We start from the raw sequence: 20,911 nt of genomic DNA on the forward strand, positions 1-20,911 counted from the left end.
AGATTACTGGTACGTGTGTTTTCACGTAGGGCTACAGTCTGTTTAGCTGAACATTTCTCATCATAAGAAGCAGGGGCACCATTCTGAGCATAAGCACCAACTGATATAGCATATATACTCTGGGAATAACCATCAGCTGCACAAGTGTCAAACTCAAACCCTCCTCCATTTCCAGCAGCAAATGTAACAATGTTCCCCCTACCATTTCTCCCCTATTGTAATTAATTATAATTATTTGTAAAATTTATGCATTCTTTGTTGCAATATTCTTTCCTACCATTTCAGCTCCTTCTTTCAATGCTAGTGATGACAGGTATCCTGGCCCACCAATAGTGAAACCCGAATCAGGTGGTCCCCAACTGTTACTGTAAATATCAATATTGTCACGAGAATAACTGAGAGCAGATGAAACAGTTATATCTGTGATATCTCCTCCCAATAAACGAAGACCTGTTATAATTAGATAGGTAATGAATGGATAAAGCATATGAATTCAATCCCCTTACCTGCCACAGAGGCATTATAAGCTACACCTACTCCACAAACATTATTATCCCGGGCCATGACAATTTCACCAGCACAAGCAGTTCCATGAGACGATCCACTTGGAGGAGAAGGATCACTAATATTTTCATTAAAATTATAACTGGAAGCTGACACCTACAAGTATATCAAAATAAAAAGAGGGAGAGGGGGGAGATGAAAATTAAAATATATAAACTAAACAAAATGTATTTTATCGGTAACTAACAAAATAATATTTATGATAAAATATTTATAATAATAATAAATAATATTTAGTACTAATTAAGTTAATTTATAAATACTGTATAGCTGGAAAAGTTTGAGGGAATTATATTTTTGCAATTTTAAAAACCAATATAGCAAAATTTGATATTTGTGGAATTTAATTTTGTTGGTGTAGGAGTGAACTGTTGATACATCCATTACCTATAATGCTTTGTGGAATTAAATTATGTGCTTTTATGACGAACGGCAAACAGCAAAATTGAATTCCAGCAAACATTTCCAGCTATACGGTAATCAAAATATTTAGCATAACTTGGCAAGCTTGTAAGTCCATTCATAAAATTGATTATCTCAATGCTCACTTACATAGTTATTCCTCAGGTCAGTATGATTATGTTGCACTCCTACACAAAAATGACTAATGTGAGTACTAGAACAACTATATCATCTTACCATCATCCACGACACCAACTAATATTCCATTTCCAGTATATCCTTGTATCCATGCTGGTTCTGCATTCAGATCAAGGTAAAGGTTTGTCTCATTAGTCTGACCAGTATTGTTCTACAATAAAAATTCCAGCTCTGAATAATCTCAGTCAACTTTCACTCCAATTGATAATGCACTATCTATTACTCATGATACTTCACTCCAATTGATCCTATCTATTATACTATTTATGATGTTACTTACAACTGTCCACTGACTACACCACAGTGGATCTGTCTGACATGTTGGTTGAATATACTTCTTTTCCCAGTTGTGCAAACTCTGCTGCTGTACATACCCTACCTACATGAATACGTAGTTATACTCTGATACAGTACATGTATATGTACTCAAGTATAAAAAAAGGATATTAACTATTAATAACAATAATTACAAGCATGATATGAGACCAATGGAATGTATGTAGCATACTAATGAAAACACATTCCAGTAAAAAGGGTACATAAAAACATCCACTTTCTATGAAATGAGAGTAACGAGGAAAAGAAAGAGGAAATTAAAGAGAGGAAAATAAATGAAATAATGAGCACAAGAAATGAATAATATTATAATAAGATAAACACATAAGATAATAGTACTCATGAGATTTAACGCATACAGCATAGTCCAGTAATAATAAAATGCCACATGATAGCTTTGCCATTATAAGTAAGGAAAGAAGAAGTGTCAAATTATACCACACAAATAATCAAACAAAATTACTTTCTTTGCGCTAAACCAAAATGTATTGGTACATGAGCAGAGCTATAAAATCTGCCGACTAATTTCTATATATATCCATTGTAAATGCAGTTAGAGCAGGAAGAACAAATAAACAAATATTTGTAAAGATCTGCAGATAATTATTTTGCTGCCAGCAAAACAGCAACATGTTGCCAAGCATAGAACAGCTTCTTGACAACATTTTGCAACAGGTAGCTGCAAAATTTTCTAGCAACATGTTGTCTAGTGTATGCTTGGCTTCACCTTTATCTCCGACTTGAGGGCAGTTGTCATGTATTGCACTTCAGTACCAGATTTAATGTTTTCATTAATGTTGTGAATAGAGGAGCTCATTTTGAAATGATAAATATTAGCAAAGGCACCAACCTGGCAATGATAACAATTAAAATATTTCATTAAGTGTTATTTATCTCTTACTCTTCCCATGTTAGTGAAGCCATGTCTCTCTGCAATCTCATTAGCAGCTTCAATTCCACCATGAACCTCAACAGCCCAGCTATCAGTGAGGACTGCTACTGGCAGTTGGGCCTGCCCTTCAATGTATGCACTAATATCAGCAGCAACAATACTGAGAGTAAGAGTTAGAGCTAACAAAAACAATGAGGAGGTCATCTTCTCCGACAATACCTGCACTCTGCGGAATTATGTTGTTTTATATACAACCACATTGATCTAGTTCATTGTCACACCCACTCACTTGATTAAACATACAAAATTACTGGAATGGATTATTATGCTGATTTACTGCTTATAATAACAAGTCAGTGTTTGCTATAAGGACTGTATGACTTAGTATAAGAATGTTCTGTCACCACAAATTCTACATATTACTGATGATATCATTTATACAAAGGAGAACATAACCAATAGAAGCTACAACTTCTAACACATAAATTTAAAGGTGAATTATAGCTATTAGTTCCTTTTTCCACGAGGTTTTCTACCATGCATACCCATTGTTCTCTTTCCACGTCCACCAGTTGTCATTGCCCCTCCCCTCACATTTTTCCTTGCACCCTTGCGTTTATTTATCTGTCGCCTTTCCTTCATAAAATTAATTTTTTGTCTCTTGCGAAGGATCTCGTTCACGCTTTTAATCTCGCTCTTTACCCTCCCCCCTGACCCTCCTGCCCCTCTGGTTGACTGACGAGGATTAAATCGTCCTTTTCTTCTCGTAAATCCTTTTAATAAGTGACACATTAATTAGAATAACTTATAATCTTACTATCAGGTGGAGTTTCGCTATCCATGGAATTACCTTCAACTTTGTTCTTTGTCTTCCAAGTTTGATATCTAAAGAGAGAAATATATTCACCTTCTTTAATTCACCCCCTCTCTCTCTTGTTCTTCTTACAATCCTGTTTTATATGTTGAGGATATCCACCTTCCACTTTCTGTCTTAATCTTTTTGGTGCTGCTCTCTTTTCCAGACTCTGTCACAAACCTCTTTCTCTTTCTATCCCTAAAACAATCAAACAATCAAATCTTCAATTACTCCTAATTCTTCTCTTTTCTTCCTTTGATTTTCTCTCCCTCCCTCCCTCTCTATATATATTATTACCATTTTCTTATTCTTTTTGCTTTTTGCATGTCATTATTCTCATCTCCTGTCAAATCAAGTACAGCACTTGAAGCTGCTTCTTCAAAATGATCAATTGATAGACTGAAATAGAAAGAATTATTAATACACTTGTCAGTGAAACAGTAAAACAATAATAATAGTATCATTGTTATATTTAATCATAAAAATACTTGTCCCTTCTCTTTCAATGATAATTGTCATACCCTTTCTCTGTGTGATGATCTGATGGTTTATAATTAATGTAAGGCTGTGGAGCTGTCACTGATTCTGTAATAAATTTAAAAAATACATGCAATTATCACAAGAAATCTAAAAAAAATATTATATGTATGTAGGTTTAAAATTTAGTGGCTAGGTTACTAGAAAAAATAGGTTGCATAAAACATGTTTATGTATCAGAAAATGAGAACCATTTTAAAAAAATTGCAACAAAACCAATTTTGTACATGTATGTCACATGTACCAAGAGTAGATTACCGTATGGCGGGTATATTTTGTCTGGAACAATGTTCGTTCTAGAAATTTTCGTTCGTTTTATCTTCGTTCTGAGCAGCCATTTTGCACACGTGGCATTGAGGAAACGCCCTTTTCGTTGGAAATGTTCATTCCACAAGGAATGAGAACAAAATTAAACTCGAATGGAATATACCCGCTATACGGTATCTACTCTCACCATACTTTATCCAATCTAAGACCCACAATAGCCTTATCTTATAAGCTCAGCTTGATTTAAGTATTCTGAAGGGAGAGAATCCTTTGGAGGACTCTTCCTGATTTTTTACCCATGGACTTTCAGTAGGGCTAGGCAAATTATGCTTTACTTTTTACCTATTATGGTTTTAGGCACTGCTCCAAATTCCATCCTAATATGCTTTGAAATGGATCCAATTATGCTCATTATTATGCTCATGCTTTAAGCTTGACTCAAATATCAACTATCAAGTTACATACACGCACATGCATATGTTATAATTGTAATATTGTAATAATGCCAGCATCTGAAAATGTTTCCAGTGACTTTGAGTCACTGGAAAATAGAATAGTCTGAGTCATTGGACTCACCACGCTTGCATAGGCAGGTACTAAGCAATTGGGTTGATAGTACTTGTACCACTCGCCATATTGAATTGAAATCATGTGGGGCCCAGAAATTTTTGACCCATTATGCTCCAAATTATGCCAGCATAATTTGCCTAGCCCTGCCTTTCAGGACAAAACTGTCCTGAGCAAAAGGTTAAAGTTCACGGGATCCCCTCTTTGAGGGATAAACCTGATCCTCATATACCATGGTGTATGAGGAATTTCACTGGTGTATCATATATACAGTATTACACCACTGTGTGGCCCTTTCATCTTATGGCTTCCTATAGTACAAGTACATACATGTATACATGTACATGAATATGTACATGCATACATGTGCATGCAAGAGTAGATTATCCACTCTTGCATGTGTACATACGTGTAGGTATGCATCTAATAAAAAATTATTAAAATGAAGAATTCTCTCCTAGTGATTATTGCCAGAATTAGGCCAAAATCCCTGTACTGGGTCTTTGGTCTGATTTTGAAGCAAATAAGAAATTTTAAATCTAATTTTAGCTGGAATCAGCTCATAGTGTATCAAAAAATGGACAAGTAGCTAAACTAGCATCATGGGCAGTACATATTGTAATTTTTATTTTTGATACGATTTTTTCAAACTTCTTACTTTTTGATTTTTTCTTATATTCTTCAAAAGTTTGTAATCCTTTCAAATCATCAGCCATTGACTCACTGTCCCTTCTCTCTTCTCCTTTCTCTCTCTCCTCCTCCTTCTTCTCTTCTTTCTTCCTTTGATTTGATTTCTCTCTAAGCGTCATCACCACTTGATCATACTTGGCCCTGCATTTACAGTACCTCAAACTCTCATTCTCAGGTTTCCATACCCATACCTCTTCGAGAGCATCACTTTCTTAGCCACACCTTTTGTGGTTGAGTTGACTTCAAATATCGTCTGAAAATTAAGTCAAAATATCAACGTCTTTACAATTAAAACAATTACAATGTAATAGTAAAAAATAATAATAAAATCACATGTAATATTCACTTGCAATGGTTTGTAAGTCTTCAATGCACTTAACAATTCTCCTCTCTCCACTTGAGAAGTCAAGCAATGACTCCCTGTTTTAAAAGCCACACCCATTAATTACCACACCCCTTATTTAATTACCAAAGAGTGGGTGGGGATGGAGTGAGGTAGCAAGTTCTTTTGCTCTTCGGATTGACTCCGGAGATGAGAGATTACGAGACTTGATGTAATGCTTCATACCGTTCTCAGCAACTTTTCTAAGAGAAACCTACAGAAGAGGAAGAGAAAGGAAGAGAGGAGAAAAATGGCAGAGAAAGAGAAAAAAAAGAGAGGGGGAAAGGAGTACAATGTACATGTCAATAATTATTAGCTAGTTACCAATTCTTCATTATTGTTGTGAAGTTTAATCAAGAGCTCATCTTCATCTTCAATGGCAATATGGGGAACAGACCCATACACACCATCACACTCTATACAATAATAACAACAAAACATTAAAATACTGTATCCCTTCAACCATCTCTCCCTACCTCTCCCACTCAATCACACACAAATAAAAGAATAATATATAAAAAGAATCAGTCCCACTTCTTAATCTCTCACTCTCTCCCTCCCCCCTCTCTCTCCCTCCCTCCCTCTCTCTCTCTCCTTACTGGAATGGCTCTCAGTGATTATATTTCTTCCCAGGAACAAGTGAAGGTCAACAACATAAGCTCCTTCATCAGGAGACACTAGAGAATAGGCTGTACCTGCTCTCCCTGCCCTAGCCACCCTACCTGTAATGGAATAAAACTATCATGCAAATGAATAAACAATAATATACATGTAATACATTATTCAAAGATTATCATTCCATCATTTTGCTTCCACCATTTCTGTTGGTCTTTTGCTGTTAACTGCAAAGCTCCACTCATTCAACCGTGTATTGCTTTAAGTTTCAGCATTCTCATGATTCTCTTGAGTAAGCAACATGCTCCCTTCCATAGGAAACATTGCTAATCAAGACTATTGCAAACATTGCAAACAATAGTAGTCACTGTTTTTTTATAGTAAAGCATAATACAGGGCCAATGCCCATCCAAAAATTTGTAACTTATAAAGCTAAACTATATAATGCCTACTGAAGAATGGTTGTTATAAATGGTATAAATGTTGTCATATCATCGTGGGTCCAAATTATTAAATTTACTTCCTGTGATGTCATAACCCAATTTATTATCAGAAACTATTAACAATGATTCTCTCTCCTCTCTCTCTCTAGGGCTAGGCAAATTATGTTTCAATTTTTGCCTAATATGCTTTTAGGCACTGCTCCAAATTCCATCTTATTATGCTTTGAAATGAATCCAATTATGCCAATTATTATGCTCATAGTTTAAGCTTTACTCAAATATCAACTAATCAAGTTACATGTGCATACATCTGTTATAATTATAATATTGCAATAATACAAAATGTTTCCAGTGACTTTGAATCGCTCCAAAATAGAACAACCTATGTCACTGGATTCATCATGCTTGAGTAGGTGGGTATTAAGCAGTTGGGTTGTTGTACTACTAGTACTAACTTGTACCACTTCCTATAATGAATTGAAATTGTTTGGTCAGGGGTATAGTGCCAGAAACTTTTGACCCATTATGCTCCCATTATGCCAGCATAATAACTTGCCCTATTATGCTCCAAATTATGCTAGCATAATTTGCCTAGCCCTATCTCTCTCTCTCTAAGCGCGTTTTGTGTTTCTTACCAACTCTGTGTACAAACAGCTTTGCCTTTGAAGGAAAATGATAATTGATGACATTATCTAAGAGTGGAATGTCTATACCACGAGCCTGAGAGAGAGAGAGAGAGGAGGGGGAAGGAATAACTTTAGCAGGTAAGAAAAACAGCTTACAGCAATATCAGTAACCAGTAGGACATTTGTCTTCTTATAAAGAAATTTACCAATTGAAATCTTTCGAGCTGCAAAAACACAATATAACCTTTATCCCCTCTCTTCCTCTCTCCTCTCTAATTCTATTCCTCTCTCCCCTCCTCTCCTACCTGTCTGATCCAATGATCCATACACATAAGAGGAGTCAATCCCAGCACTGGACAGTATTTCCTTGAGATACTCCACGTGATGTTTAGTGGCTACAAATACGACCGACTGTTGATTAGGGGGTATCACTGAACGCAACAAATAAAGAAGAACAGCTACAAAATATGAGACGATTATTATAAAATGCACTACAATAAAATTCATTTCACATTCACATCAAATTAATAGAACCATCTACGTGTGTAGTACAGCAAATTTAATTTTAAGTGTGTACCCAATAAAAAAATGAGGTTTAGTTTTGTAATGGCCCCAAGTGAAAGTCAATGGAGATGTTGTATTTAACTAGTACTATACATGTACATGTATATTACATGTTCAGATGTATAATTAAAGATAAATACAGTAATGGCGTGAAAACTGACCGGTCTTATCATCAGATCTACAACTAAGGAAAGATAGCGAGAGTTGGTTACTCAATTTAGAGTCAACATCAAGTCGGATAAGGACTGGATCAGTTAAACCTGAAACATTTTAATATTAAAATGTACACGTGTATTGGACTACCTACCTGCTTTAGCAAAGTCAACTAACATCTTTGGGAGTGTTGCTGAAAACAAAAGTGTCTGCCTAAAAGAATAAAGATAAAAAAATAATAAAAGTAAGCGAGTAAAGGCCATCAACCAGAATTTGATAAACAAAGAGTATGAGCTCATACCGTATAGCGCTTTATTTTCGAGGAGCTAAACTTTCACTATTTTCGAGGTTAGCATGAAACCGCGAAATTAAAGATCCACAAAAATTTCAATTGCAATTAAAGGTGTGGCACTAACATTGCGAATCCGCAAAAATTATTTCCGCAAAAAAAATTGATTTTTATCAATCCGCAAAATTTTAGCTCCACAAAATTAAAGCGCTATACGGTACATCCATTGGGCATTAATGTACATCACATTCACATACATATAACAAAGGTATTAGTGAAAGAGGCTAAGAGTGATATAGGACTCTGGCTGCATGTAATGTGAATGTACATGTATGTACAAGTACCGTTGTTCTGGTAGTTTGTGTATAATCTCATGGAGCTGCTCACTGAATCCCATTTCAAATAACCTGTCAGCCTCATCAAACACAACATACTCAACATGAAGCAACTTCATGTCCATCTCCAGCAGCAAGTGTAGGAACCTTCCAGGAGTTGCTATTATACTAAGAGAATAAAAAGAATAATAATAATAATAATTCTTTATTTTTAATTATGAGAAATGTACATACCGTATAGCCACAAAGTTTCGAGGCAATAAACTTTCGCGAATCAGGCCACAAGTTTTTTTTTCGCAAATTAACTTTCGCGGTTCTTATTTTTAAGCACACGTGTTTATGGGCAATACGGATAATTTTACGGAATTAACTTTCGCGAATACGGAAAATCAGCAAAAACAGCGAAAGCTGTACCCTCGAAATTAAGCGGCTATACGGTATTATTGCAACTAATTGTGAATGCAAAACTCCCTTTCTTACATGTCAGGATTTTCATGTATTGTAGAAAACTGATCTTCAATCCTAAACGCATAAAAACATTAATAATTAACATGTTACATGTATGAATTATACATAATAATAAAAAATTACCTGTCTCCTCCTAATATTACAGCTGCTCTCAATCCAGTAAAACGCCCAAGCTAAAAAAATTTAATTAATATTATTGTAATTATTACAATAATTAATGTACTTCTTTTGTGAATTTCATTGTCTGCAGAGCCAGTTCCCTTGTAGGGGATAATATCAGACCCCTTACACCAGACACCTAACAATTAAATATTACAATCTTTATATCTTTATTACTTTCTTTTCTCCCTTACCTGTGGCGAGTGTGATTTGAGTCTTTCAAAGAGCGGAATCAGAAAAGCTGCCGTTTTCCCAGAGCCAGTCCTTGCCATAGCCACAACATCCTTTCCATCCATTATCAAAGGAATAGTCTAAGAGCCAAGTAAGGGCTGAGAGGAGGTAAGGAGTAACTGACTTTTCTTTGTATTGGGGTAGGTACACGATATCCTTTCTTCATGACACCTTTATATACAGTATGACTCAATCCTAATGAGAGGGAGAGAGAGGGGAGGGAGGCAAACAATGTTAAATAACATGTACAAGTACAAAACTTGTGATTAAAAATTGACTGTGTAAAAGTATTGTAAAATAAATAAAAATCAAACAAAAACTCAGATAGCCCATTCTTATAAAAATCAGTGATGGTGTACATGTACATACCCATTGACTGGAACCCGCCACTCCTTTTCTTCTTCTTGTTCTGTTGTAGGACTAAACTCCTAGTGAATCCTCCTCCTCCTTCAGCCTCATTATCATCATCAGAATACTCTTCATCTCCCTCTCCATCAGTTTCTTCTTCCCAATCCTTTTCTTTAGAATCAGACATGTTGACAGCACGTGGGTGATGTGGGAGTGGTCGTGTGGTTTATTAAGAGGTGTGTCACCGGAATTAGACAGGCCAGGGCTGCTCTGCGAGTTTGCTGTGGGTTTCGTGCAAGATTGCCAAGATACATACGAGGCGATGGCTAGCTCTACTGTCAGACAGAGATCAGTGGGAGAGGAGCTAAAAGATAAAAGAAAAGGTAAAGCCATACTTTTTTGGCATGTCCTGAAATTAATAAGCAGCTTAGGCTGTATATATATAATCTTGAAAAGATGCATAAAAACTGTACTTTACTCATTAAACTAAGAACTTTTTTGTTTTGATTTATTTGACAAGCACTACATAAATTAGCTTTTATTAATAATGTATTGTGCTAAATATTTGCAGTAATGATCATCAATTAAATTTTACTTTACAGCATACTCTAAATCCAATGTCCTTTTTTATTTAGTGTGTGTTGTATGCTAATCACTGCTAACAATTATTAATTGAATTATAGAGCAGCGTCACTTAAAGAAGATCAAGGACGATGCTGAAACAAAGCGAAAAAGAAAAATAATATTGTGGATACTAGCACTCACAGTTCTCCTCTCCCTCTCTGTCTATTATTATAATTATAAACCCTCCAAGGGAAGGCAGCAGACACCTTCTCCCATCCCCCAACAGGCTCCATCATCCGGTATCAATGACGCAAAGTCAAGCAATCAGTCTACTACAAAGAGCGAACCATCTTCAAAAAAGTCTCCATCAACGAAAGAACAATTGTCTAAATCGAAGTCTAAAAAGAATAAAAGTTCGTCCGAAAAAGTCTCGTCCAAGAAAGAGAAAGCCTTGCCCAAAAAAGAGAAGGCCTCACCCAAAAAAGAGAAGGCCTCGCCTACAAAATCTCAGAAATCAGGCCCAGCTTCGAAAAGCAGGGAAGAGCTTTTAAAGACGAAAATCAGCGACTTACCAATCCTCCGTCGCCCCGTCCCCCCCAGCGACCCCGACCGACCACTTATAATGGAAATACTCGAGGCAGACGACTATTTAAAGGGAGGCTACTACTCTGAGGCACTCGATAAATTCAAAAAGGTTCTAAAACGTTTTAAGCAGAGTCCCCGAGGTCTCTTAGGCAAGGCTCTTGCTTTAGAAGGACTGGGAAAGACCAAAGGAAGCATCAAGTACTTGGATAAAGCTATTGACATTTACTATCAAATATCATTTGAGGCGAGCTCGTTGGCAAATGATGATATAAAATTAGCAGCGCTAATGGGACTAGCTGATTGCGCAGAGAGACGAGAGAAGACGACCATGTTGATTAAAGCGTTGAAAAAAGCAGTTGTAATGGAACCAATGCACGAGGTATATGCCACTAAACTAGCCCAAGCATACATGAAAGGAGGACAGATGGAGGAGGCAGAGAAACTCCTTGAGGACGTCATTAATAAATGGCCAGGGAACTCTCTCGCCCACGCTAATCTTGGATACCTTCATTATAAAGGTGGGCGGTTTGATAAAGCAATGCCTCATCTTGTGAAAGGGCTGTCTGAAAATAGAGAGATACAAAAGAATCCAAAGTTTTATTTATATACCGGAGAGACTCTCTCAAGATTGGACAAGACTGAAGAGGTAGGATGTAATAATTATTTTTTACATGCTGAATAGTGCATGGCCACAAATTTGCCAAATTTGTGACAAAAAATTTTTAGAAATTCACCAAAATCTTACCTCTCCAAAATTATACTCTCCTCTCTCTCCTCCTCCTCCTCCTCTTATTCTTCAAGGCTGGTTTAGTATATGCTGAAGGTGTTGCTAGAGGTTTCTTTCCATCAGTTGATCAGAGATCACTGTACAATGAGCCTGACCTTGAAGCCAGGCCATGGTGGAAAGTGAACGAAGTGGGAGAGCAAGTCCTAGTTGAATTAGAAAAGATGGCACCTGTCCTGAAAAGGTACTATAATTGTTGCACTGTAGAATTTATTGTTAATTTTTGCGTGGAAAAGGACCTGGATATTGTCATGCTCTTGTACAATGTATCTCCTACTTAGCAAATCAATTCACATGTAATGCATCAGTTTCTTAAAAACTTATTATAAATTTATGCACGTACATGTACATCAAATCAAGAACCCATTGTGTTTAAAAGTACTTATATATATTTGTTTTAAATTTTTTGAATTCTTATTTACTTCTTTTTCTCTTTTTACACCCACCAGTGAGTTAATGTCAGCTATAGAGACTAATGCTGATATGTTCTCTGATGCTAATCAGACACAGATCATCCTCATATCAAAAGGAAAGTGGAACAAGAGACCCTGTACAGTCCTACCCACTCTCTGCCAGCTCCTCCATAAAATGCCTTCAGCTACTAAATGTAGGAGAGGAGAGGTAAGCTTTTATTATGACTATATAGTAGTACAGATTTTGAAGTAACTTTAAAAATTTGTAAAAAAAATCCAAACTTGATTGGAATCAGCTCAAACTTTCTATGTAACATAAGACCATGTATATGTATCAGAAAAAGTTATAAAAATGGAGAATTCTCTCCTATCCATTTTTGGCGAAATTTGGCCAGAGTCACTGTACTATAGTACAGGGACTTTGGCCTGATTTTGGAGCAACTTAAAAATTTTGTAAAAAATCCAAACTTGATCGGAATCAGTTCAAACTTTCTACACGACATAAGAACATGTATATGTATCAGATAAAATTATAAAAATGAAGAATTCTCTCCTATCCATTTTTGGCGAAATTTGGCCAGAGTCACTGTACTATAGTACAGGGACTTTGGCCCAATTTTGGAGCAACTTAAAAATTTTGTAAAAAATCCAAACTTGATCGGAATCAGTTCAAACTTTCTACACAACATAAGAACATGTATATGTATCAGATAGAATTATAAAAATGAAGAATTCTCTCCTATCCATTTTTGGTGAAATATGGCCAGAGTCACTGTACTATAGTACAGGGACTTTTGCCCGATTTTGGAGCAACTTTAAAATTTTGTAAAAAAAATCCAAACTTGATCGGAATTAGTTCAAACTTTCTACACGACATGAGAACATGTAAATGTATCAGATAAAATTATAAAATAGACAATTTTCTCTTCGTCATTTTTGGCAAAATTTGGCCAAATCCCTGTACTATAGTACAGTGTCTTTGGCCTGATTTCGGAGCAGATAAAAAATTTGTGAAACATCCAATTGTGATCAGAATCAGTGCAAACTTTCCATGCAATCAATTTTTGAAGTGTGATAAAATTTTTTTAAAGCATAATACATTAAGTATATTACCTATGCATATACTAATATTAAATTTTTTCTTGTAGACAAAGGTATTACTAATCCCAGGCCCAGTTCATATTTCGTCTCACATTGGGCTCACCAACACAAATTTAAGAGCACTCCTTCCTCTAAACTTATCTGGCCCATTAAAAATAAGAATGAACAAAGACACAAGGTACAGTACATGTACATGTACATCTCTTCCACCCACTCATGTGACTATCATGTGACTATCATAGGGAGCTAAGAGAAGGACTGGTCTCAGTCATAGATGACTCGTTTGAACAGGAAATGCTGTACACTGGAAAGGGACAGAGTCTCATTCTTACGGTTGATTTCTGGCACCCAGACTTACCAGAAACAAAGAGAAAAAAATTATCGACACTGTAATAATAATAATATTAATAAACTTTATATTCGTAACATTTTATGATTTTTAGAATAAATATAATAATTATTATTATTTCATTGGTATACTAAGGAACATTGTTTCTTTAAATACACATACACTAGAACTAGCATCCCATCAATCAGAATCATACGACTTGTTGTCACAACACAGCAGAGCCACACCCTGCCCTAAACTCTACCATGTCCCCACTTCTCTTCCATTTCTGCTCCTTCTCGTCGAACCTCTCCACACTCTTAAGCCTCAACTGTCCGTCGTACCCTCCTATAACATACACCTCGTTTTTAAACACAGTAGCGGCAGGCCACGCCCTAGAGTGAGTAAGCCTTGGAAACGACTCCCAAGTATTTGTGTCGACGTTGAATCTCTCAACTATGTCGTAGTAGGCCTGCCTGTGGCGGTCACGGCCGCCTATCGCGTAGAGGTAGCGACCGAGGACGGCCGTTGCGACACCGGAGCGAGGATGCTTCATACTGGGACACATGTACCATCTCTTCTCATTCGGATCGTAACATTCCATTGAGGAGTAATGGACTGCTCTGTCCTGCCCTCCGAGAACATATAACCTGTCATTAAAATACAATGAATAATAATAAAGACACATGTATAATAATAATTATGAAAATAAAAAAGGTTAAATACATGTACATGTGCTGTAAGCTCAGTTGGTCTACTCATGTTGACAAAGTTAATGAGTAAAAAAATAATAATACATGTACAAAAGACTAGCAGTAGTAAATATTGAAGGGCGTTGTCCTGTTTAGGTTTAGACTTATGTTCATAATAATCAACAGCTCTTATTGAATCTGGGAGAGGATAATAAAGGAGATAAATAGTAGTGCTGAACAAATGATACTGTTTATGGGGAACTGATAATGCAAACATGCATGTAATTTGAACTAGATCTGTTTAATACATTACACGGTAACACAAGAAGGGACCATCCCTTTCTCATATATGTGCATGTACAATTTCTATACCGTACTAATATGAAATACATATTATTCTATTCACAAATACAATGTGCATTGTGCAGTAGACAATACCTTCCATCTAATGCAGCAGCTCCAGCCCCTGATCTAGCAGTGTGCATATCAGGGACTATAGACCATGTATTAGCAACTGGGTCATACTCCTCCACCGATTTATAGCAATACTGAGTGGTCTCACCACCTATTGCATATAACTTATCTATAAAGAGAGAGAGGGGGAGAGAGAGGGGAGAGAGAGAGGGAGAGAGAGAGGGGGGGGAGAGAGAGAGAGGAGAGAGAGAGGGAGAGAGAGAGAGAGAGAGAGAGGGAGAGAGAGGGGGGGAGAGAGAGAGAGGTACAATCAATACACAAAACTGACTCTCTCATTCCTTACCGTTCAATACAGCCACAGCTGCAAAAGAGCGAGCATACCTCATCTCGGCGACATTACTCCATGTGTTTTGAATCGGATCATAATACTCTACAGAGCTGAGGTAGAGGGTCCCTTCGTGTGAGAACTTTGTTTCACATTCGCCACCCACAGCATACAACCGACCATCAATGGAACCAGCAGATACTGCAGTTCGGACCTAAAGAAAAAAAAATTAGATCAAATCTTAAAAAAATTAAGAGCTCAGGTAAAAAGTGATTAATAAATATACACGTGTAGTTGGAGCCTTGAATTATTTACTGCTTATTCCAATCCTCCCCCCCTCTCTCTCTCCTCTTTATTCTTACTTGTTTCATGCATGGTAGTTCTTCCCATCTGTCATCCTCAGTTACATATCTCTCTGCAGTGTTGAGGCACTTCTGCGAGTTCCTTCCTCCAATGGTGTATATGGTAGCTATGGGAGAGCGTGGCTTGAGTGAGAGGCTCGTGAAGTCCAGACCCATGAGGTACCCACGCATGTAGGCCTGACACTCACGACTCCTCTATAAAAATATGCAGTAAAACTCAGGATATTGCTACAGGATACTTAGGTTACTAGAACAGTAAAACTCTGGATATTACTACAGGATACTTAGGTTACTAGAACAGTAATTTACAATAGGATAATATTACAATTGTTCCCTCATGTAGAGTACACACCGTACATGTACATTTAAATAATTTACATGTACATGTACATTATTTACATGCATGTATATGTACTGTGAATAATAGTGTATGTGTACATGTACATGTATAACAATTAATTATTCTCATTCTCCAGCAACACTCACTTGAAACAGGCGATGATTAGTAAACACGTTCTCCCAGTGTTGCTTGGGCAGGAGGGGTATTCTAATGCAACCAAACAGGTCGTAAGCAAAAGGCGCCCTACCATCGATATCATAATCTATCCACCTCAGGAAGGCCGTGAAGACCTGGAGTTCATTCTCAACGTGAAGATGATCGTTTTCTAACAACTCGCATAAGATGTGGTGAGGGACGTCGAGAAACTCGTCCGTTTTCACAACGTCTGCAAATTTTCTGACGATAAATCGATTAGCTTTCTTGACTAGGTCGGGACAGGAGTGCATGTCGGCGAATTGTTTTATTCCGAGACAATTGGTGACGTCCATGTGATCGCTGAGGAACTCACAGCAGGCCGTTTTGAGGTCTCTTAGTTGAAGGATCCCGGCAGCAGGGAGGAGGTCTTGGACGTTCTCTGTTGTGACTTCAATCTCACCTGGAAAGTACAATAACAATAATAATTTTTAAAATAATAATAACAATAATCCCTTTCCATCTTAAATTCTATATTTTTTATATCTAAGTGTATTTTTCTACATCTAAGTGCATGCATTTTAACCTGTTTTATTTCTAATTATTGTACTTTTATAATAATAATTATTATTATCTGTTCTATTGTTTATTTTAAATTTATAATAATAATAATAATAATAATAATAATAATAATAATGAATAACAATAATAATGACATTGTAAATTATATGTACATATATACACATACACACACTCTTTCTTGACCTCTTTTACATCATTTACATGTACATTTCTTTACATTAATCATAGTATGTCATTTGGGCTCAAATTTTAACCTGAAACTATGGACAATTACATCCATTACATTTTCTGATACATGTACATGTATGTATCAAAGTATCAATCAACACCCATATATTGCTATGCAGAGAATTTGAGGTGATCCTAATCAAAAACTTTAGTATCCCATTAAAGTACAGGTACCTCCTATCGACTAACTCTCCTCCTTACTTTCTTACCAGTGTAAGCAAAGTCGATCAACAGTTCCATGGCCTGTGGCTCAATGTCCCTTAGCATGATCTCATCTTGGGTGCTCTCCTTCATCCCACAGGTGAACATTGCTCTTAGATACGGTGAGCAACTGGCCAGTACGACCCGATGGGCAGAGAAGGCGTGGTCTCCGATGCGAAACCTGATGTCCAGGAGCTGGTTGTCACGTCTTAGCTGATTCATGACAGTGAAGGAGGCGGAGCAGTGCTCCTTCATCTTGAAGAGGCGAGAGGTGGTGAGGTGATCTGGTTGTATGCCCTGTGCAATGTCGTGCTGGTTGCTGGCCATTTCAGTCTTTTAGAGTAAGAGTAATTTTTCCTTCTACCTAGCAAAAGAGAACATATCAAGACCCTACAATTTTAAGTACAGTATCTTACTTTATTATATAACTGCTTCTCGTGTGAGTAGACTCATTTAATACAATCTATTGACTAGAAAAGAAGAAATGAAAATGAAAAACAATAATGTTTACAAGGCCATATCACGTGATCTTTAACTATGCCACACCTTTACACGCCCACAAACACTGAGCTCCGGATTTCCCCGTTTTGTTTTCCGGGTTATCTGTTAGGCGTGGTGAATCAATTTTTAATTATTCAAAATGGCGGCTCCTAAGTTAACCTTTCTTCCTCAGGTAAAGCAGCTCTCTCCACGCGTCATGAGGGTACTAGGGCTCAATCCTGGTCACATGACTCTTCAAGGCACCAACACGTACATTGTTGGGACTGGAAGCAAGTATGACAGAATAACAATGATAAGATTTATTTTATATACATGTATATACCTATGTACTCTTGCTATGTATACACTGTAGTATTCATGATTACAGCCTTTAATTTTTATTTCTTTTAATTTATCGATTTATACATGAAATACTAACTAACTATGAGAATCATTATCTGGTTTTTAACTCCATTTAAATCATTTTAATCTGCACCTTCCCTTCCAGGCGTGTGCTGATAGATACTGGTGAGCCCAACATACCAGAGTATATCAGCCTATTGAAGGAAACACTGGCGAACCTAAAGGCTAGTTTAGAACACGTCCTCATCACTCACTGGCACTATGATCACACTGGAGGAGTGAAGGAGGTTCAATCAATCAATCCTAATGGTAACTGAATTATTAACATTATGTCTTTGGTCAGTAGTATACATGAATAAAAAGCTCTTCCCAGTATTAGTTGTATCATTGTATGTATGGTTTGAGTACTGCTCACTTGTCAGTTGGAGTGAGAGGGGGAGGGAGACTACTAATTGATAGATATCTTGTGAATTGTCAAACTTGACACTGTTGAAAAGATGAATGTATTTAGAATGCTAAGAGGAAAGATTAAGTGTGTTTCAATGCTCTTCCTGTTTTGTTAGTGAATAAGGATGTGACATCACAGGAAATTAGAGTATAATTATGAGAACCCACAATGATATGGTAACATTTTGTAGCTTTTTAAATGAAATTGTGAAATTGGTAGGAATGGTGCAATTTGTGTTCTAAAATTTTTGGAGGGGACTTATGTGGCCCCAAGACTAAGTTTCTATAATTAATTGTAAATTTCTAATGAAGTTTAAGCCTTAGTGCAGACATGATCTTTAGTTTATTGAGTAGACTATTTTTTGAGGGGACTTTATATGGCCCAAAGACTAAGTTTACATTATTAATAATAATAAAGTTTGTCATTTGTGAGTCATATATTGTTTCCAGTGAAGCTGTTAGCCTGTTACTTTTTAATTGGAGCTTCGCAATTTTATTTTATTCCAGATCCACCATTGTTCTCAAAGTTCCCAAGGAGAGAGCCTGAGGCCAGTACCGCTGAGTCTGACTACTCACCAGTTCAGTATAATTACCTATCAGATGGTGATGTGCTAGAAACTGAGGGAGCTACCCTTCGCGTGATCTACACACCCGGACACACTGATGACCATATATCGCTTTACCTTGAAGAAGAGGGCGCCATTTTTAGTGGAGACTGTATTCTAGGAGAGGGGACAGCTGTAAGGAATGGCTAAATGTTATATATTGTCCCTTGTAATATTTATTGTTTCTGCTTTGCTGTCTTCCATCTTCCTCTCTTCTCTCTCTCTCTCTCTCTCTCTCTCTCTCATTATCTTTTATTCAGGTTTTTGAGGATTTAAAGGAGTACATGGACTCACTTCAAAAGTTAAAGACTTTCAAACCAAAGCTCATCTATCCTGGTCATGGCCCAGTGCTCAATGATGCCATGGGTGCTATTGAAGAATACATCACTCACAGAATGTCAAGAGAAAAACAAGTTTGTTGATATCCCTTTTGTTAATCTTTCTCTTATCACCAATTCGCCTTTGTTGCTCTTTCACTTTCTCTTTTTATCTCTCATTCTCTTTTCACTCTTTCTCTATCAGCCCATTCCTCCTTATAACCTTTAAGAGACCCTTTTATAATTATTCTCCTATTAGCCTCCAGTTATTGAGTATACTGAGTAATTCTCATTTAACAAGTTAATACAGCCTTTTAGGTGTATATCCTATGGCATTCCTATTAGGCCCTCTTTTCTCAGTACTACAAATAAACTTTAAGTTACCAGAGGGAAGGAAAATAATACCTAAAGATAAATTGTTGTCTAAGAATAGGGTGATCTTTGCTTAGCTCTGCTGACTGTAGCAGAATAGCTGTGTAAGTGCCAAATTTTAGCTTCGTGGGAATTGTAGCTACTATGCACCACCTACCGTGTGAATTATGGAACCTTCCCAGCTCATACATCATGCTATCTCTATTACTATATAGATACTGGATGCTTTGACAACCTCTCCTCGTGCTTTGACCTCTATGGGCATTGTCAAAATTATTTATAAAGTAAGGGGATGGGGAAAGTACCAAAAATTATTGTATTTTTGTGTGGGAAGGATGTGCCAGAGGCTCTTTGGCCCATGGCAGAGAACAATGTCAAGCTTCATCTGGAGAAACTTCGCAAAGAAAATAAAATAGGTACAATACTTGTATGCTAGCCCTGAATTAATTAAAAATAATGCTGACAAGAATTATAATCAGGAGGTTATAATTTGATTGATGTTCATTTCTATGTATTCCTTTGTTTTTGTTGCACCTTTAGTAATTGAAGCAAGGCCAGGGGCAGATGATTTGCACTGGAAAGCTGTGCCGTCAAAGATATAACATTTCTATTATAATAACACTGACAAATTTTTTAATGTTTTTTTTACCATTCAGAGCGAGGAAAATCATGAAACTGATAATTGGTGTATAATAGTAATAATTACATATAATTATCATAATTATTTTGTGTAATATATAAATGATACATTTTTGTTCTTTGCTGAAACTATCCGGATTAAGTAGATAATAATGAGAGGATTTTAGGATTATAAAAAGTAGATGTTAATCTTCGGCTTGCTGTGGTGGGCTTTCAGTATGGTTGTGGTAATTGAATAGAGTAATGACAATCGGCTCCGAATCAGTCTTGTAATCAAAGACAAAGTGTCTATAATAGAATCCGATCCCTTGTGATATGTCTCTCCCTTCACTATGAAGGTGACTATCAGAAGGTAATGTATATCTGCTGTCCTTGTTTCTTCCACTTGTATGGCTGTATAATATGTCAGCTTCATCACTACTCCTGCTTATAGTAGCTGAGGCATTGCCTGACTCTCTCAGTGCCTGGTTCTGCATAAAGGAGTGAATATGGAATTAGTATTATATAATATTTTTACTGCCTTACCTTTTGCCTGCAGAGCTCAGCAGTTATGACTATTACTGCTACACCAATGGCGTACGAAATAAAGAAGATAATGAAGAACTTAACGAGGACTCTAGCCATGGCGTCCTAGAGATTAGAGCCCAGAAACTCTTATGAGAATGGGTCTACTCAGTACTCACTTTATTGCATTATTTACTGTGGGTGTGGACTT

The 20,911-nt window shown here is 36.7% G+C and overlaps 6 protein-coding genes across 9 annotated transcripts in view; 2 read left to right on the top strand and 4 right to left on the bottom strand.

The window, feature by feature from the left end:
* Positions 1-2,627, bottom strand: part of LOC109582882 (neuroendocrine convertase 1-like) — a 4,359-nt gene extending 1,732 nt beyond the window's left edge. The window contains exons 1-8 of the mRNA XM_019997920.1: positions 2,402-2,627; positions 2,228-2,350; positions 1,445-1,543; positions 1,204-1,315; positions 1,117-1,154; positions 507-660; positions 278-450; positions 8-212 (exon numbers count right to left, since the gene is read on the bottom strand). Coding sequence (XP_019853479.1) covers positions 8-212; positions 278-450; positions 507-660; positions 1,117-1,154; positions 1,204-1,315; positions 1,445-1,543; positions 2,228-2,350; positions 2,402-2,596 — 1,099 coding nt within the window. The 5' untranslated portion in view covers positions 2,597-2,627. The remainder of the gene's footprint in view (positions 1-7; positions 213-277; positions 451-506; positions 661-1,116; positions 1,155-1,203; positions 1,316-1,444; positions 1,544-2,227; positions 2,351-2,401) is intronic.
* Positions 2,628-2,769: 142 nt separating this feature from the next.
* Positions 2,770-10,131, bottom strand: LOC100640800 (ATP-dependent RNA helicase DDX54-like). The gene is made up of 23 exons (XM_019997935.1): positions 9,944-10,131; positions 9,699-9,769; positions 9,538-9,654; positions 9,408-9,482; positions 9,308-9,357; positions 9,197-9,238; positions 8,726-8,884; positions 8,247-8,305; positions 8,101-8,199; positions 7,681-7,833; positions 7,532-7,599; positions 7,385-7,469; positions 6,291-6,413; positions 6,016-6,107; positions 5,779-5,905; positions 5,656-5,729; positions 5,501-5,562; positions 5,278-5,450; positions 3,770-3,833; positions 3,546-3,647; positions 3,339-3,446; positions 3,210-3,277; positions 2,770-3,165 (listed from the first exon to the last, which is right to left on the bottom strand). Exons 1-23 carry the CDS (start codon positions 10,107-10,109, stop codon positions 2,900-2,902), a joined length of 2,403 nt encoding a protein of 800 aa, XP_019853494.1. The 5' UTR covers positions 10,110-10,131; the 3' UTR covers positions 2,770-2,899.
* LOC105313175 (aspartyl/asparaginyl beta-hydroxylase-like) lies at positions 10,121-13,875 on the top strand. The gene is made up of 6 exons (XM_019997939.1): positions 10,121-10,305; positions 10,606-11,717; positions 11,873-12,039; positions 12,305-12,476; positions 13,417-13,547; positions 13,612-13,875. Exons 1-6 carry the CDS (start codon positions 10,128-10,130, stop codon positions 13,760-13,762), a joined length of 1,911 nt encoding a protein of 636 aa, XP_019853498.1. The 5' UTR covers positions 10,121-10,127; the 3' UTR covers positions 13,763-13,875.
* A 23-nt stretch (positions 13,876-13,898) lies between these two features.
* Positions 13,899-17,544, bottom strand: LOC100640925 (kelch-like protein 2). Of its 3 annotated transcripts, XM_019997937.1 has the most exons (8): positions 17,520-17,544; positions 17,390-17,443; positions 16,982-17,337; positions 15,977-16,425; positions 15,491-15,685; positions 15,147-15,342; positions 14,828-14,972; positions 13,899-14,347 (listed from the first exon to the last, which is right to left on the bottom strand). In XM_019997937.1, exons 3-8 carry the CDS (start codon positions 17,298-17,300, stop codon positions 13,924-13,926), a joined length of 1,728 nt encoding a protein of 575 aa, XP_019853496.1. In that variant the 5' UTR covers positions 17,301-17,337; positions 17,390-17,443; positions 17,520-17,544; the 3' UTR covers positions 13,899-13,923. The 3 variants fall into 3 exon arrangements, with proteins under 3 accessions (XP_019853496.1, XP_019853497.1, XP_019853495.1); XM_019997938.1 differs by lacking the exon at positions 17,520-17,544 and having other exon boundaries at positions 16,982-17,333; positions 17,390-17,511; XM_019997936.1 differs by lacking the exon at positions 17,520-17,544 and having other exon boundaries at positions 17,390-17,511.
* A 14-nt stretch (positions 17,545-17,558) lies between these two features.
* LOC100641048 (endoribonuclease LACTB2-like) lies at positions 17,559-20,325 on the top strand. Its single transcript, XM_003387408.3, has 7 exons — positions 17,559-17,747; positions 17,962-18,125; positions 18,771-19,003; positions 19,129-19,281; positions 19,773-19,841; positions 19,892-19,973; positions 20,098-20,325. The coding sequence occupies exons 1-7, from the start codon at positions 17,614-17,616 to the stop codon at positions 20,157-20,159; spliced, it is 897 nt and encodes a 298-aa protein (XP_003387456.1). The 5' UTR covers positions 17,559-17,613; the 3' UTR covers positions 20,160-20,325.
* Positions 20,187-20,901, bottom strand: LOC100639614 (uncharacterized). Of its 2 annotated transcripts, XM_019997940.1 has the most exons (3): positions 20,880-20,898; positions 20,722-20,826; positions 20,187-20,666 (listed from the first exon to the last, which is right to left on the bottom strand). In XM_019997940.1, the coding sequence occupies exons 2-3, from the start codon at positions 20,818-20,820 to the stop codon at positions 20,382-20,384; spliced, it is 384 nt and encodes a 127-aa protein (XP_019853499.1). In that variant the 5' UTR covers positions 20,821-20,826; positions 20,880-20,898; the 3' UTR covers positions 20,187-20,381. The 2 variants fall into 2 exon arrangements, with proteins under 2 accessions (XP_019853499.1, XP_003387444.1); XM_003387396.3 differs by having other exon boundaries at positions 20,197-20,666; positions 20,722-20,901.
* Between the last annotated feature and the right edge of the window lie 10 nt (positions 20,902-20,911).

This window comes from Amphimedon queenslandica, unplaced genomic scaffold (genome assembly GCF_000090795.2).
Source record: "Amphimedon queenslandica unplaced genomic scaffold, v1.1 AMPQUscaffold_13347, whole genome shotgun sequence".
Taxonomy (NCBI): Eukaryota; Metazoa; Porifera; class Demospongiae; order Haplosclerida; family Niphatidae; genus Amphimedon; species Amphimedon queenslandica.

Coding starts and splice junctions, on each gene's coding strand:
- LOC100640800 (XM_019997935.1), bottom strand. CDS start 10,109: ATGTCTGATTCTAAAGAAAAGGATTGGGAAGAAGAAACTGATGGAGAG. Junction 8,306..8,725: donor CACAAACTACCAGAACAACG/GTACTTGTACAT, acceptor TTATTCTTTTAG/GCAGACACTTTTGTTTTCAG. Junction 7,600..7,680: donor TGGATCATTGGATCAGACAG/GTAGGAGAGGAG, acceptor GTGTTTTTGCAG/CTCGAAAGATTTCAATTGGT.
- LOC105313175 (XM_019997939.1), top strand. CDS start 10,128: ATGTGGGAGTGGTCGTGTGGTTTATTAAGAGGTGTGTCACCGGAATTA. Junction 11,718..11,872: donor GATTGGACAAGACTGAAGAG/GTAGGATGTAAT, acceptor TTATTCTTCAAG/GCTGGTTTAGTATATGCTGA. Junction 12,477..13,416: donor CTAAATGTAGGAGAGGAGAG/GTAAGCTTTTAT, acceptor TTTTTCTTGTAG/ACAAAGGTATTACTAATCCC.
- LOC100640925 (XM_019997937.1), bottom strand. CDS start 17,300: ATGGCCAGCAACCAGCACGACATTGCACAGGGCATACAACCAGATCAC. Junction 15,686..15,976: donor CTAATCATCGCCTGTTTCAA/GTGAGTGTTGCT, acceptor ATATTTTTATAG/AGGAGTCGTGAGTGTCAGGC. Junction 15,343..15,490: donor AACTACCATGCATGAAACAA/GTAAGAATAAAG, acceptor TTTTTTCTTTAG/GTCCGAACTGCAGTATCTGC.
- LOC100641048 (XM_003387408.3), top strand. CDS start 17,614: ATGGCGGCTCCTAAGTTAACCTTTCTTCCTCAGGTAAAGCAGCTCTCT. Junction 19,282..19,772: donor GAATGTCAAGAGAAAAACAA/GTTTGTTGATAT, acceptor ATTACTATATAG/ATACTGGATGCTTTGACAAC. Junction 19,842..19,891: donor TTGTCAAAATTATTTATAAA/GTAAGGGGATGG, acceptor TTGTGTGGGAAG/GATGTGCCAGAGGCTCTTTG.
- LOC100639614 (XM_019997940.1), bottom strand. CDS start 20,820: ATGGCTAGAGTCCTCGTTAAGTTCTTCATTATCTTCTTTATTTCGTAC. Junction 20,667..20,721: donor CTGAGCTCTGCAGGCAAAAG/GTAAGGCAGTAA, acceptor TCCTTTATGCAG/AACCAGGCACTGAGAGAGTC.